This window comes from Ochotona curzoniae, unplaced genomic scaffold (assembly GCF_017591425.1).
Source record: "Ochotona curzoniae isolate NIBS_2020 unplaced genomic scaffold, NIBS_Ocur_1.0 patch166, whole genome shotgun sequence".
Lineage (NCBI taxonomy): Eukaryota > Metazoa > Chordata > Mammalia > Lagomorpha > Ochotonidae > Ochotona > Ochotona curzoniae.
The window spans coordinates 8,389-21,472 of NW_024466713.1; the positions used below are offsets into that span (position 1 = coordinate 8,389).

At 49.6% G+C, this 13,084-nt stretch overlaps 1 protein-coding gene across 1 annotated transcript; it reads right to left on the minus strand.

Annotated features, from left to right (window-relative positions):
• Nucleotides 1–1,167: 1,167 nt before the first annotated feature.
• LOC121166528 (short-chain dehydrogenase/reductase family 9C member 7) lies at nt 1,168–10,125 on the minus strand. Its single transcript, XM_040995701.1, has 4 exons — nt 9,828–10,125; nt 5,391–5,649; nt 4,689–4,852; nt 1,168–1,832 (listed from the first exon to the last, which is right to left on the minus strand). The coding sequence occupies exons 1-4, from the start codon at nt 10,123–10,125 to the stop codon at nt 1,615–1,617; spliced, it is 939 nt and encodes a 312-aa protein (XP_040851635.1). The 3' UTR covers nt 1,168–1,614.
• Nucleotides 10,126–13,084: the final 2,959 nt, after the last annotated feature.

Consider the following 13,084-nt stretch of genomic DNA (forward strand, 5'->3'; position numbering starts at 1 on the left):
CACGAGTGAAAGATATTTTAATTAAAATAATTCACATGTGATCTTCATGGCATGATCATTCATCAAGATCAAAAAAGTCCTTTCAAAAAAAAAACTTGAGCCAAGAGTTTAAGACTTTGTCTTAAGCTTAGTTCTGGTACTTATTTGATGATGTCACTAATTTAAGAAATTGATTCTCCAACAATTAAAAAAAAAAAAAGAATCTCAGGTCTGGGGATCTGAACTCATGAGTTCTGTGCCCTTCTCCTGGCCCAAGAGCTGTTGGGCCTTGGGTGGACCCCTTGTTCTCTGAGGGTTACTTCTGTGAAATTCTCAGTGGCTCCCAAGTGCCTTAAGTCTTCAGAATCATCTAGGTGCATTCTGCAAGCACATATTTCTGGACGAAGATGGCACGCCTGGCGACGGTCCCAGGAGTGAACAACGGTGGCAGGCTCCACTGTCAGGGCCAGCCAGCAACACCTCTGTACGCCACTGGCTGCCTTTCCAGGTGCTCAACTCTTGTCCCTGCAAGTGTTACTGCCACCACCAGGCGTGCCATTGCCGCCTGCCACCCAACGTATCTGCCTGGTGAGTGGAGGTGGTAGGGCGGGGAGGACAGGGCAGACCCTTACCAAACCTTAAGTCCTTTACAGCCCTTTGGCACCCCACCCTAGACCCTCCTCTTGGCTGCATCTGAAACCTAGCTCAGCTCCAGTCCTTCACAATCTAGACATGCCTTGGGCCTACCCCCATCCCTGACGGGGAGACAGCCATTTTCTTTTCTTTTCTTTTCTTTTCTTTTCTTTTCTTTTCTTTTCTTTTCTTTTCTTTTCTTTTCTTTTCCTTTTCCTTTTCTTTTCTTTTCTTTTCTTCCTTTCTTTCTTTCTTTCTTTTTCTCTCTCTCGTTCTCTCTTTCTCTCTTCCTTTCTTTCCTTCCTTTCTCTCTTTCTCTCTCTCTCTCTCTCTCTTTCTTTCTTGGCTTACTGAATCCGATTGTGCTGACACTGGGAGCCCCTCCAAATCAAATGATGCTGAAAACTACTGGGTGATGATATCCCAATCCCTATAAACATTTACTTTCTGATTCCTGTTTTTTCTATATCTGTTTATTCTACCCACAAGACTTATGTTGAAACAAAGCACAAAATCAACAATTAAAAAAAACATGAATTCAACTTTACACTCTCTTCATCCACTCATCCAGCACCTACACTGTGCCTCCAAGGTAGTAGGCACTAAATAAATATTTGATTATTTCGGCAATGGTGAGCAAAAACATGAATGCTATTTCACGTGGATCCCAATTAACTACAGACAGAGAAATCTTTAGCAAGAGAAAGCAGACTTTAAACTATTGTCTGGTGCACTCTCTCACTCCCAGCTGCGCTGCTGGGCACTGCAGGAAAAGGTCATATGAATGAGGTTAGTGCATGATTCAGGACCCAGGAGGAAGGTGGCTGAGAGTCTCCGATGGCTGGATTCTCCCACGATGTCTCCACGATGGTGGCAATGGGTCATGATCCAGCACGAGCTGATTTCTCATTTGTTGACTTTTCCGAGTCCAGAGAGAGCCCTAACCCATCTGGGTGAGAGACTTCCTTTCTCTCTCCCCTTCTCGACACTCCACCAACTGACTCAGACACTGTCTGCTGGCCTCGGGAGGTATCGGCTAAGGATGAAATCTGTTATGGGGGTAGGCAGCTTGGCCAGGGGGATGTAGAGGAATTTGACATCCAGACCAGGGTTGTAGCGGGTACGGGGGTTCCGGGAGACGATGGCATGTTCCATGCTGTTGGTGACGTCTGTGATTCTTGGCTCTGCTGACCGCATCAAGTTTTTCAACTTCTTAGTATCTGTTTGAGGATAGGTGGGGAGGGGGAGGGACATTAAAAAGATCTGTTTATTCTTCATGGCAGGTGACTTCTTTCGAATACTGTCTCAGCTTGCTTTCCTTCAGATCCTGTGTCAATGTTATAGGTGATCCTTTCTCTCCCTCTCCCCCACCCCTGGGACTTGTCTTTTTTCTAAGCAACTTGTCAGATTATATCAAACCACTTCCTGTGTGTGGTCAATGTACATCAAGATTTTGCTGTTGCATTAGACCAGTGATGAGAACCGTGCCCAGTTCTTCCTATAACAGTGGCACTTACATGACCTTGACTTTAAAGTTCATAATCTGTAGAAGGGGGGTCCAGAAAACTTGGATGACTAGAATCAAGGTAAGCAATGTGAGAGGACAGGATAGCAAACGTGTCCCTGTGTGCCTAGAGAAATCAGAAAGGAGTGAAAGATATTGCAGAGTTGTTTGCTTTCCTTCTCTGTACTTTCCTGAATTTCTACATTTTTCTACATTTCTAAGTATAAAATTTTGAAAAATGGGATTAAGAAATAGAAATACTGGAGGATAGAAAATAGGCACCAAAACCGAGCTGGATAGAAGTAACAAGTTCAAGTGCTCTGTGGCACAGATCATAGTTCACATTAATGGATTGTACCTTGATATGTTGCTGCAAAGAGGAACTGCCAGGCTCCAGATATTTATAGAAGATAAGGGAATAGCAAGCTAGAGTGCCTTATACCATACAAATGTGTTGCAATATCGCACTCTACTCCATAAAGCAAAACAACTTTTAAAAAAATAAATAAAATTAGATTAAAAACGAAGAAATGCTACTCCCAACTCAGTTTGGCCATGGTGGAGTCAAATGACCTAAGGTACGGGCAGGTGTCTTGGAAGGTGTTAGAGTCAGGAGGGTCTATTCTGAGCACCCTGGGTACACAGGCATGAGACTGCAACAGGGTTGCTGAGTGGGACCAGCCTGCCCAGGCTCCCAGCACAAATAGGAGACAGGCCACATAGCATCTTCATTCCTGCTTCCGGGGAAGAAAACTTGTATGCAGAAGATTCAAGGCTGTCCACTGCAGGTCCCCTAAGGAGTCAAGCACACGCAATACACACTACTTGTCAAACGTCAATGTCCTCCAACATTCTGTCTTCCCACCCTTGGCTTGCATGGAGTCTACCCTAGCAAGGCCGAGTGGTGGGGGACCTCTGTGAGAGGGTTTGCCTGGGTATTCGGGGCTCCATGCACCACTCAGGGACACAGCTAGTGGGGAGAGGGGAGCACCGGGCCCTGAAAGGTGCAGAGGATTCCACAGGTGACAGAAGGCATTGCACATGTGGACAGCAGGGTGGGGCACAGGCTTACACAGCACTTTCAGATGCTGATGGGCTCCTGTGCTTGGGCACCTGCTGGGCACGAAGCGGATGGTGATAGAAGTTCTGTCTGCCTGTCACTCTACTAGGCATGAGTCAGATGACTGCTGCATCCTTAGGTTTGGGGGCCCAGGAAACTGGTGGTGGGTATCATCTTGGCTTGGATGGAGTGAGGCTTTTCTTCTTGAAATGCTGTTCCCTACATGCTGTAAATTCTTGCAAAGAGAGCTCTGGACATTAGAATTATCTGCAGGCCAAAGTGAGGAATTCTTGAGGTCCATCCAGAAACAAAGATAAGTGTAATTACTCAACCAAATCCGTGGCAAGGGGGACAATTTAGCAACATGTCCTCCTGGACTTCATGTCTCATCAGAGTTCAAAGCTGAGACATCAAACCAGGATGGCTGGGTCTGTACCTAGAACAGAGTTAATGGTGAGGTCCTGCCTGCCAGGTACTGAGAGAGCAGACAGAGCAGCCGGAAGCTGCTGACCCCTTCCTGCCACTGGCTTAGGACAGAGTCTCAGCACCAGAGCTTAGGGAAAAACAGGTTCCATGACCCATGTGACTCCTAGTCATTAAGGATAAGCACAAAAAGGATGCTCATTCAAATGTGGTGTGGGAGAGGGCTTCTGGGAGCTGGGTTGTGCTGGGGAACTGGAAGGAGGATGACAGGGACATGTTTTCACAGGCTGTCTCTGCGAAAGTGAAGTGTTTTTGAAGTTGAAAAAACAAACTTGCAGGTGGGTGCAGTGAGGGGTGGAGATGACCAAAGAGGTATGGGATATAGCCCGGCCTCAAAGCACCCTGAGACCCAAGCATGCTACTGCCCCATGCTTGGGAAGGGCTGTGCCAGGGCTGCCACCTTCCAGGGTGGGTAGCCTGAGGGAAGGACCTGTGTGCCCTGTTTGTGTGTGTGTGTGTGTGTTAGAGAGCTGCTGTTGCTGCAGTAAGGAAGAGGAGCCATCAAGAATGAATGCAAAGCACAGAGCAAGAGAGCTGGTGCTGGAGGCATCATTCATTCATTCACTCATTCATCGGTTTAGAGAAAACATAGGGTGGGGCAGGGGTGGTGGCCGCAGACCTTTAGAGGACTCCCTAAAGGAAGTAATCTTCCGGTTTTGGATATCTTAAAATTCTGGGAGTCGAGTACTTTACAGAATGTCCTCTGCTTACTTCTCCCAGCTGGGAAGTGGCAGGGCTCAGACCTGAAACCTGGGAAGTCTGGCTCCAGTAACCATTGCTTCTTCAGTTGCCCCTCCATACTTAACACACTTGCGTGGGACTCACCTGTGTGATGGTCCTGCCGTGGGATTCCCCAAAACCCAGCAGCTATGGTGCCAGCACTTGTCCCCATTCTGGCACCCCAGTGTGGCCACTAGCTGTGTGGCCTGGACTCTGAACCCAGAGGACAGCCAACTTAAATGCCTGCCTGTCAGCAACCTCTTTTCCCCCAATGGACATCCCTGGCCCTCTCGCTTCCCCGCAGCTCACAAATGCGGAAGTACTCCTCGCCGTAGCTGTCGCGGGTCTGCTGAGGCAGCTTGTTCCACAGCTTGCGCATGCGCGCCTCCACACCCTCCTTGCCTAGGATGGAGGTCCGGTAGTTCCCCGGTTCGATGATGCTGACCTTCACGCCAAAGTAGTGGAGCTCACGCCTGGGGGAGAGAGGGTGGGGTGGGAAGTCGGGAAGTCAAAGTGCTGCACTCAGTCCCCCAGGGGGACATCCATTCCTCCTCAGGGACTGGGAATGCAGTTCCCTTCCTGGCTCAGGTATTCCATAGGGTTTGGCCCCCTCCCAAGGTGGTCCACTGGGGGCTGAGCAAGGAGTGCTGGGAAAACCTGGAAGGCCCAGAAAGAAATCAATAGTGAATCAAGGCTATGACCTTGACATCCACTAACCAGTACCTCCCACTCTCAGCTCCCTGCCCAATACCTCCCACGTGGCCCATGGGGTGAGATGGCTGCCTCCAGATCTCTTTCTGGGCTATGCCTGCAGGCCCAAACAGGGTTCTGCTCATTCTGGGTCAGTTCTGGAGAAGACCTGTCTGACAGGTCTTTAAATCACCCACTCTTGTCACCCCTTCTTCACTTGGCCCAGGGAGGTTTTGTCTTCCTCTCTACCCACATACTATTACACCATCACCCCTACCAAGAGCCCCACCCCCAGTAGGGTTATGCTAGGATTTCAGTCACCTGATGCTGTCGGAGAAGGCCTCGACACCAAACTTGGAGACGCAGTAGCCACCACCGATGACAGCCACCCGTCCGCCAGAGCTAGACATGTTCACCACTCGGCCTCGGGCCATCTTGATCATGGGCAGCATGTGGAGGGTCACGTCAATCAGTCCCACCAGGTTCACATTGATGACCTTTACGAAGTCCTCCTTAGTCAGCCACTCATTGGGCCCGCTGGGCAGGGCCACACCCGCGTTGTTCACCAGGGCCCAGAGGCCTGGGGAGGAGATGAAAGGACGGAGAACTGTATGCCACACAGAAAGTCAGCAGTGCTTTTGAGGCAACCCCAGGTTCTACTACCTGCCAGCTCAAGTTCCAAGAAAGGTGACACAGGAGCCTAAGACGCAAGGAAGGGAGCAGCATTGTGGCATAGTAGGTCAAGCCACTGCCTGCAAAGCCAGCATCCCATATGGGTGCTGGTTAGAGTCCAGCTCCATGCTCATGACCTGGGAAAGCAGTAGAACATGGTCCAAGTGCCTAGGTCCCTGCCACCCACACGGAAGACTTGCATGAAGTTTCAGGTTCATGGCTTTGGCATGACCTAGCCCCTGGCATTGTTGCCATTTGGGGAGTGAACTAGTAAGTGGAAGATTTCTCTCTTCCTCTCCATAACTCTGCTTTTCAAATAAATAAGCAAATAATAATAAAAAGACACAGAATAACCTGGCTTGGGACATGGGGTGGGGCGCTGTCAGTCCTTTATTAGTTTTTCCTGAAGGAGCGTTCACATGAGGGCTGCAGGTCAGCTGGGGCTCTGTCACAGCTACCATCCCAGATTCAGCTAAGAGGATCAAGTGATGAGTCTGGGACAAGCAGTATCATTAACATCTGAGTGAATTGAATTGTGACTTCTTCCTCCTTCTGTAGTCACCAGAGCACCAGAAATGTACTTCACCTCATGCATTACTAAAATCAGTCTCTGCATTCATTCATTTGTTCTCACAGTTGTCCACCCATTCTTCTATGAATTCATTCTCTTTGACAATTCTCTCAGGACCAAGGAAATATCCTTCAAGGGATTCACACACCACAGAGGGAAAGATTATTGGCAAATAAATATACAACCTACTCAAATGCAATGCTTATGGGAAAATCTGAGAAGGATTATCTTTGAGATTTAAGTTGGGTTGGTATAAAGAGGAGAGAAACTCAGGAATGTTGTTCGACTTTATGGTGACCCAAGAGCTCAAGAGGCTCATGTCCTAGTCCCAGATCTCCCTCCAGCCTTGAACTCCTCCATGGGTCTTGGGTTCTTCATCAAACTGGTTGAGAATGGTTGTGTCTGGCCTGTGCTAACCAGCTGGAGAGAAATGTGGAGACAGCTCTCCCTTCCTTTACTTTATATACTGAACTTCTAAGCCAATTCTACTGCAGGGAAGGTGATGCAAAAGAAACTGGAAGTGGGGTGGGGTGCGGGTGCCGTGGCCCTGCAGGTTAAGCCTCTGCCTGCAGGCTGGCATCCCGAATGGGTGCCAGTTCAAGTCCTGGCTGCTCCACTTTTGATTCATTTCTGATCTTCCAGGGGCCTGGGAAAAACAGTGGAGGATGACTCAAGTCCTTGGGTCCCTGTCTTGGTGTTCACATGTAATGCTGCCCTGGCAGTCACTGGAGGCATCCCTTCTATTTTTCAGACTTTTTAAAACATCATATTTATGAGGCTTTAAAAAGTCGGGGTGGTGGTGGTGGTGGTGTAGCATACTGTTTGTTACACTGGCATCCCATATGATCACTGGTTTGAGTTCTGGCTGCTCCACTTCCAATCCAGCTTCTTACTAATGCACTGGGAAAGCAGTGGAGGATGGCTCAAGTCATTGGACCCCTATGCCAGAGACCTGGAAAAAGCTTCTGGCTTTGGATTGGTCCAGCTCCAGCTGTTGTGGCCATTTGGGAAGTGAATCAGTAGATGGAAGATCTCTTTCTGCCTCTCCCTCTTTTTTTGTAACTCTGCCTTTCAAGTAAATAAAATAGATCTTTTTTTTTTTTCCAAAGGGGGATGGAATGGAAATGTGTCAGTGCAATGGCTCAATTGGCTAAATCTACACCTGGAGGTGGTAGCATCCCATACGGGTACTATTTCAAGTCCTGGCTGCTCTACTTCCCACCCCACTCCCTGCTTATGGCCTGGGAAAGCAGTGGAGAATGACCCAAGTCCTTGGGACCTTGAACCCATGTGGAAGACCCAGAAGAAGCTCCTGGCTCCTGGGATACTTTGCAAATCTCAATATGTCCCATTCTATTCCCAGGTTGGTCTGGGTGCAAGCAGAAATCCTGGGCTACCCCACTCCCACGATCTGGGGGCCCTACCCAAGCCAGGTCTTCATCTTTCCTGTCTTCTTCCAGTTACAGAGGCTCCAGCAAGTTGGCCATGTTTAGAACTTTCCCAGCTGGAGAACTCTAGTCTAGTAAAAGGAAAAATGAGGGGAAAAAAAAGGACCAGAGACCCAGGCAGCCCCCTCCTCACCCAGGCTCACCATCACCTTCCCTCATCCTGGCCAAAGAACCAGAGAGGAGGCCCTAGCTCAACCTTGTTGGCTTGGAGGATGCAGCCAGGAGCCAGGAGTTGTAGATGACTCGAAAAAGGCAACAGAAGGGATACCCAAGAGCCTGTGGGTTGCCCCAGGAAGATCTATTTTGGGCTTCTGTCTCCTAGAACTTCAAGATCACAAATCTGGGTGACTTTAAACCACAATGTGCCTGACAGTTCGGTACCTGAAACAGGTACACTTGGTGTCACAGCAGACTAGGGCACCAGACGAGGCACATCCACTCATGGCTCCAGGGAGAGCTGCCGGAGCTGCTGGGCAGCCTATTGAGGAAAGAGGCATGTGCCTCCAGCATTATTCATTAGGTAGTTCACCTCACAAATATTTACTGCACACCTTAACAGGTGCCAGACTCACTGTAGCTACTAAGGATAGTAAACAAGTAAGAAAGAGACAAAAACCCTGCCCCATCCTGAGCGGAGAAAATAGATGATAAATTAGGAAATTAAACAAAATGTGCTCTATAGGCAACAGGGACAAAGGAGGCTAAGGACAAAAGCCAGGGGAGGGTGGCCTCTGTCTCTTCTCATGTTCTAGGGCTCTGCTGCCCACACCTGCACTTGAACCCTTTCAAGAGTGACGACCCCTTCCCCACAACTCATGTTCCTCCTGTTCCTATGTCTACACCTGTGTGTCAGAAGTTCACTGGACAAATCCCCAAGGGGATCCAGCCTTTTTTTTTTTTTCCAATTAGGAGCAGTTGCTGCAAACACCTGCCTTCAGTCCAACCAACAGCCACCCTGATATAAGAAGAGAAAACATCTTCTGCTGGGGTCAGGAGAGGGGGTCCCCCTGCACTGTGGCACTGTGGGTTAAGCTGTTGCCTGATAAACCAGTATCCCATATGGGCACTGGGTTAGAGTTGGATTCGAGTCCCGGCTGCTGCACTTCCTGTCTAGCACCCTCTCTGCTGATGACCCAGAAAAAACAGTAGAGGATGGCCAGACAACTTGGGCCCCTGCCATTCATGTGCTAGAACTAGATGAAGCTCCTGGCTTCAGCCTGGCCCTCACCTGGCCATTGAGACCATTTGGGGAATGAACCAGTGCACAGAAGATTTTCTTTCTCCCTCCCTGTAATTCTGTAATTCTGCCTTTTAAACAAACAAACAAACAAACAAATAAATATCTCCTGGGCCTGGCATGGTAGCCTAGTGCCTAAAGTTCTTGCCTTGCTTGTGCTGGGATCCCATATGGGTGCCGGCCTGTGTCCCGGCTGCCTTACTTCTCTTCCAGCTCCCCTTCCTGTGGCCTGGGAAAGCACTGGAGGAAGGGCCCAAATCTGTGGGACCCTGAACCTGTGTGGGAAACTCAAAGAAGCTCCTGGCTCTTGAATTCATATCAGCTCAGCTCTGGCTGTTGTGGCCCCTTAGGGAGTGAACTGGCAAATTGAAGATCTTTTTCTCTATCTCTCCTTCTCCTCTGTAAATCTGACTTTAATAAAAAAAATAAATTTTTGAAAAATGGTCTTCTTACTTACCTCCCCAGGTGGGTAACCTAGCCTTCTATTGGAGATCCTGGCCAGAGCCACATGTGTGTTCCTCAGGTATTAGACTGAAGACCATGGAGGAGAAGGCGCTTCTGGCTTTAGGGTTCAGACAAACAGAGCTCATCTTCCTTTCCTCCCTCCCATTGCCACTCTACCCTGCATTTTCTTGGAAATTCACTGTTTCCTTAGGCCAGGTCAAGCCATGCATTGGTGCCCATTGCAACTGAGCCAGAGCTCCACTGCTCCTTGCTTCTCTAGTCCCACCCCCTCTGGACACCAGGGTCCCTGGAACTAACAGATGCGGTGGGACACACAAAGGAATGGGAGGGCTAAACAGAAAGCCAAAGAAAGCCGTTTGCCCCACCTTGCTCGCCCACATGGTCCCTCACCCACTGGGCCGCTGCCCGGATGCTCTCAGTCTTGGTGACATCCAGGATTATAGTGTGCAGCTGATAGGATGCATCCCGCTGAAGTTTCTGGGCCCCCTCCTCTGTGAGGCAAGCAGCCAGCACGCGCATGCCCCGGTCCACCAGCTTCCTGGCCAGCAGGTTCCCGAAGCCAGAGTCACAGCCTGTGATGAAGACGTACTTCTCTGAGAGGTCACGAACCAGATTGCAGTTCTTGAGCCAGCGGTACAGGGAGAGGTCGGTGAAAGCCGCCATGGGGCAGTGGCAAGGAGATGGGCAAGAAGGATGGAGACCCGAGGACAGCAGGAGAGGCTGGACCTGGAGCCCACGGAGGACAGTGTCTTGCTTTCCACCCCTTGCACAGATGCCGGGCCCTGGGTGAGCCACTCTGTAATTTGTATAGTTGGATGTGTCACACTAATTAGGCCAGATACAAGAAATTCAAGTTCAACCTGAAGCCTTGTCACTTCTGACAGCTCTCTGGCCTCCTCCCTCTCTGCCCCTGCCCTGGGATGGGCAAGTACCCTCCTACCCCACCAAACAAAAGGCCAGGGAGGGGGTCTCTCTAGGATGATGTGAGGGAGGTATTTCAGAAAGGGGAATACAACTTAGAAACTCCTCCCTGCCCATCAGAAATCTCCTATCCAGCCCAACTCCACCCCATCCCCAGACCAGGGATCAGAATCGCGATCATGTGGCCTTGAGTGCAGTTGTGCAGTTTAATTTTAATTTTTAAAAAATTTTAGGCTTGGATGTGGGGAAGAAGTAAACAGGTTCATTCACAGAAGTTCGTTTGGTGTCCTCCACACGGGAGGAGAAATGACACATGACACACAGGGCACCAGCTACTCGGGAATCTTAGCTGTCTCCGTCGTGAGGGATGATGAAAACCAGGGTTTCCCTTCCTGCTGGGTGTGCCTGCATCAGCCTGAGACATCAGAATGAGACACGAGGCAGTGGGCGTTCTTGAGGGGGAGGGGAAAAAGCAGAGAGACCCCTGGGACTGTGGTCTGGCTCCTTGGAGGAATAGCTGGGATCTAGGAGGAGCCCCCACTACACTCCAAGCAGGTCCTGGTGACCTCCAGTGCCTGGTGGCCAAGCCAATAGGGGAAACTAAAGACTGAGAGCTTTCCCAGAAAAGCACCCCTTATTCCCTCAAGTCCATCCTCAGCACCAGGAATGTTCTAGGTAATCCAATGAGCTGAAGAGCCTGAGGGGGAACTTGGAGGAAGAAGGGGCTAAGAGGTTGGTGGACTTGATGGCTCATGGGTAATGTAGGGGGAAGGAAAGAAGGGAATCAAAGTGATTCAAAGATATGGAGGTCAAAGGCAGGTAGAATTACAGGTACAAAGAGATGGGAGGTCAGTGTCAAGGCCATGCCCAACATTACAAAAGATGTGGGCACAAAATGAGGCTGGAATCAAAATTGTTCACTGAGTGAATCTCTCTGGTCTCATCACCCCACACCTGGTCCCCAGCCAACACATCACCTTCCTGTTTGGAAGGTCTGATGCAGAGATGGGGCTGCCAGGTTGTCTGGAGTGAAGGGACAAAGGATGCTTCTCCATGTGCCACTGTACCAGGTCCAGCCAAAGACAGAATCAGATCAAGTAAGGTTCAGGAACACCCAGTGGGGATCGGCTGTCCTGTATCAAGGACTCAGGTGGTTCCAAATTGAACTCATCCCATAGATGGTGGAGATGGGAAGGGTGCAAGGCTGACCTCACCTGCTCCATGTTTGTTGGGAGAAGTCAGCTGATGTTACTTAAGAGCTGGCCACCCCAGATCTGGAGGACATGGGGGAGACTAAGGTGTTTGCTTTAAGCCTGGAGAAGAACGACTCAGAACTGCCCTGTTTCAAGCTTGGGCCTCCCTTAGCCAGTTCCCGGTCTCCTTGCTGACTGCTGTGTATAGAAGAGGGTGTGACAACCACACACAGGGCAGGTGGTTGTGAACACCTCCAACAGGTGTGCCATCTCAGACACTGGGTCTGTCTGGGAATTGTCCTCACCCTCATCCTGCATGCAGAGAGAAGAGGAACTGTCAACACGCACAAGCTGCTTCCAAAGCACCTGCTGATCTGGTGGACAGGAGGCGGAGCAAATAAGACCTGACATCCCTCTCCCTCATGAACACTTTCTCAGGGGTTCCTCTAGTGAGGACTGGGACTTGAGGTGACATCTGTGCTGAGAATTTTGGGACACATGGGATGCAGAGATGAGATGAACCAGTGCATACTTTATTGAATTTTTCTGGGGGACGTTATACCAAATTTTTGCAAAACAAGCGGGCTAGGTAATGTTTCAAGTAACTAAACAACGGCGTACAAGCAGTTTAGGATGATAGGTCACAGGGATTAGGGGAATAATCACCAGGCTCCCAGTCACTGTATGAACAAATACGAGTTACAGGAATCAGCCCTGGTAAACAAACAGATCTAACTAGAAATGGAATCTAACAGAACTTTATACTCAGATACGATCATGCCACAGTCACTAAAGGAAGAGGAAGGTGATAATGAAGACGTCTCACACTTCCCCAGGCAAGCTTTGTCAACAAAGTGACCTGAAATTGCAGCAGAAAGTCTGCCTTCTGCAAAATTCTGTCTGCCAAGAACGTTGAAGATTTGGGGTCCCTTGGACATTTGGTGGTTGGTTCAGGGGACAGATCTTCACAATTAATAAATCTCCACATCACCTTGTTTAGCCTCACACAGCTGCTCATGGCATTGCCACAATGCGTGCAGGAGGATCTCTGTAGTTTGATTATAGAAGGTAGTTAATTTGCCCTAAAACGCCCAGAGCTCCAGCAACGACTGCCCCAGGAAAAACCTGTAGCTGGGATGAGGATAGGATGAGCTAAAGGACCCTGGGAACTTGAGGGATTGTACCGCCACCGTCCCATTTTCCACCCCCAACACATTGCCACTCTCAGTACCCCAGCAAAAACCCAGCTGTGCATACCTCATTGTGGCTTCACAGAACTTGTGCTGGCTTTGGGCTGATCCAGGAGACCATGGCATCCACCAGACAGGTGGGCATGTAGCTCAGAGGGATGTAGAAGAACTTGGCGTCCCAACCTGGAGAGTGGCGGGTGCAGGGGTGGCTTGGGGTCAGTGCTTGCTCCATGCAGTCACCAACGACAGGTCTGACTTGCATTTTTTCAAGGCATTTTCATACATTTTGGTGTCTGTCCAGGATGAGAAAAATCCTTC

What these genes read in the sequence shown, in the direction of transcription:
- LOC121166528 (XM_040995701.1), bottom strand. Translation starts at nt 10,125, where the DNA reads ATGGCGGCTTTCACCGACCTCTCCCTGTACCGCTGGCTCAAGAACTGC. An exon ending in GCCTTCTCCGACAGCATCAG is followed by an intron (nt 4,853 to 5,390) that starts GTGACTGAAATC and finishes TCTCTCCCCCAG; the next exon opens with GCGTGAGCTCCACTACTTTG. An exon ending in CGAGGAGTACTTCCGCATTT is followed by an intron (nt 1,833 to 4,688) that starts GTGAGCTGCGGG and finishes ATCCTCAAACAG; the next exon opens with ATACTAAGAAGTTGAAAAAC.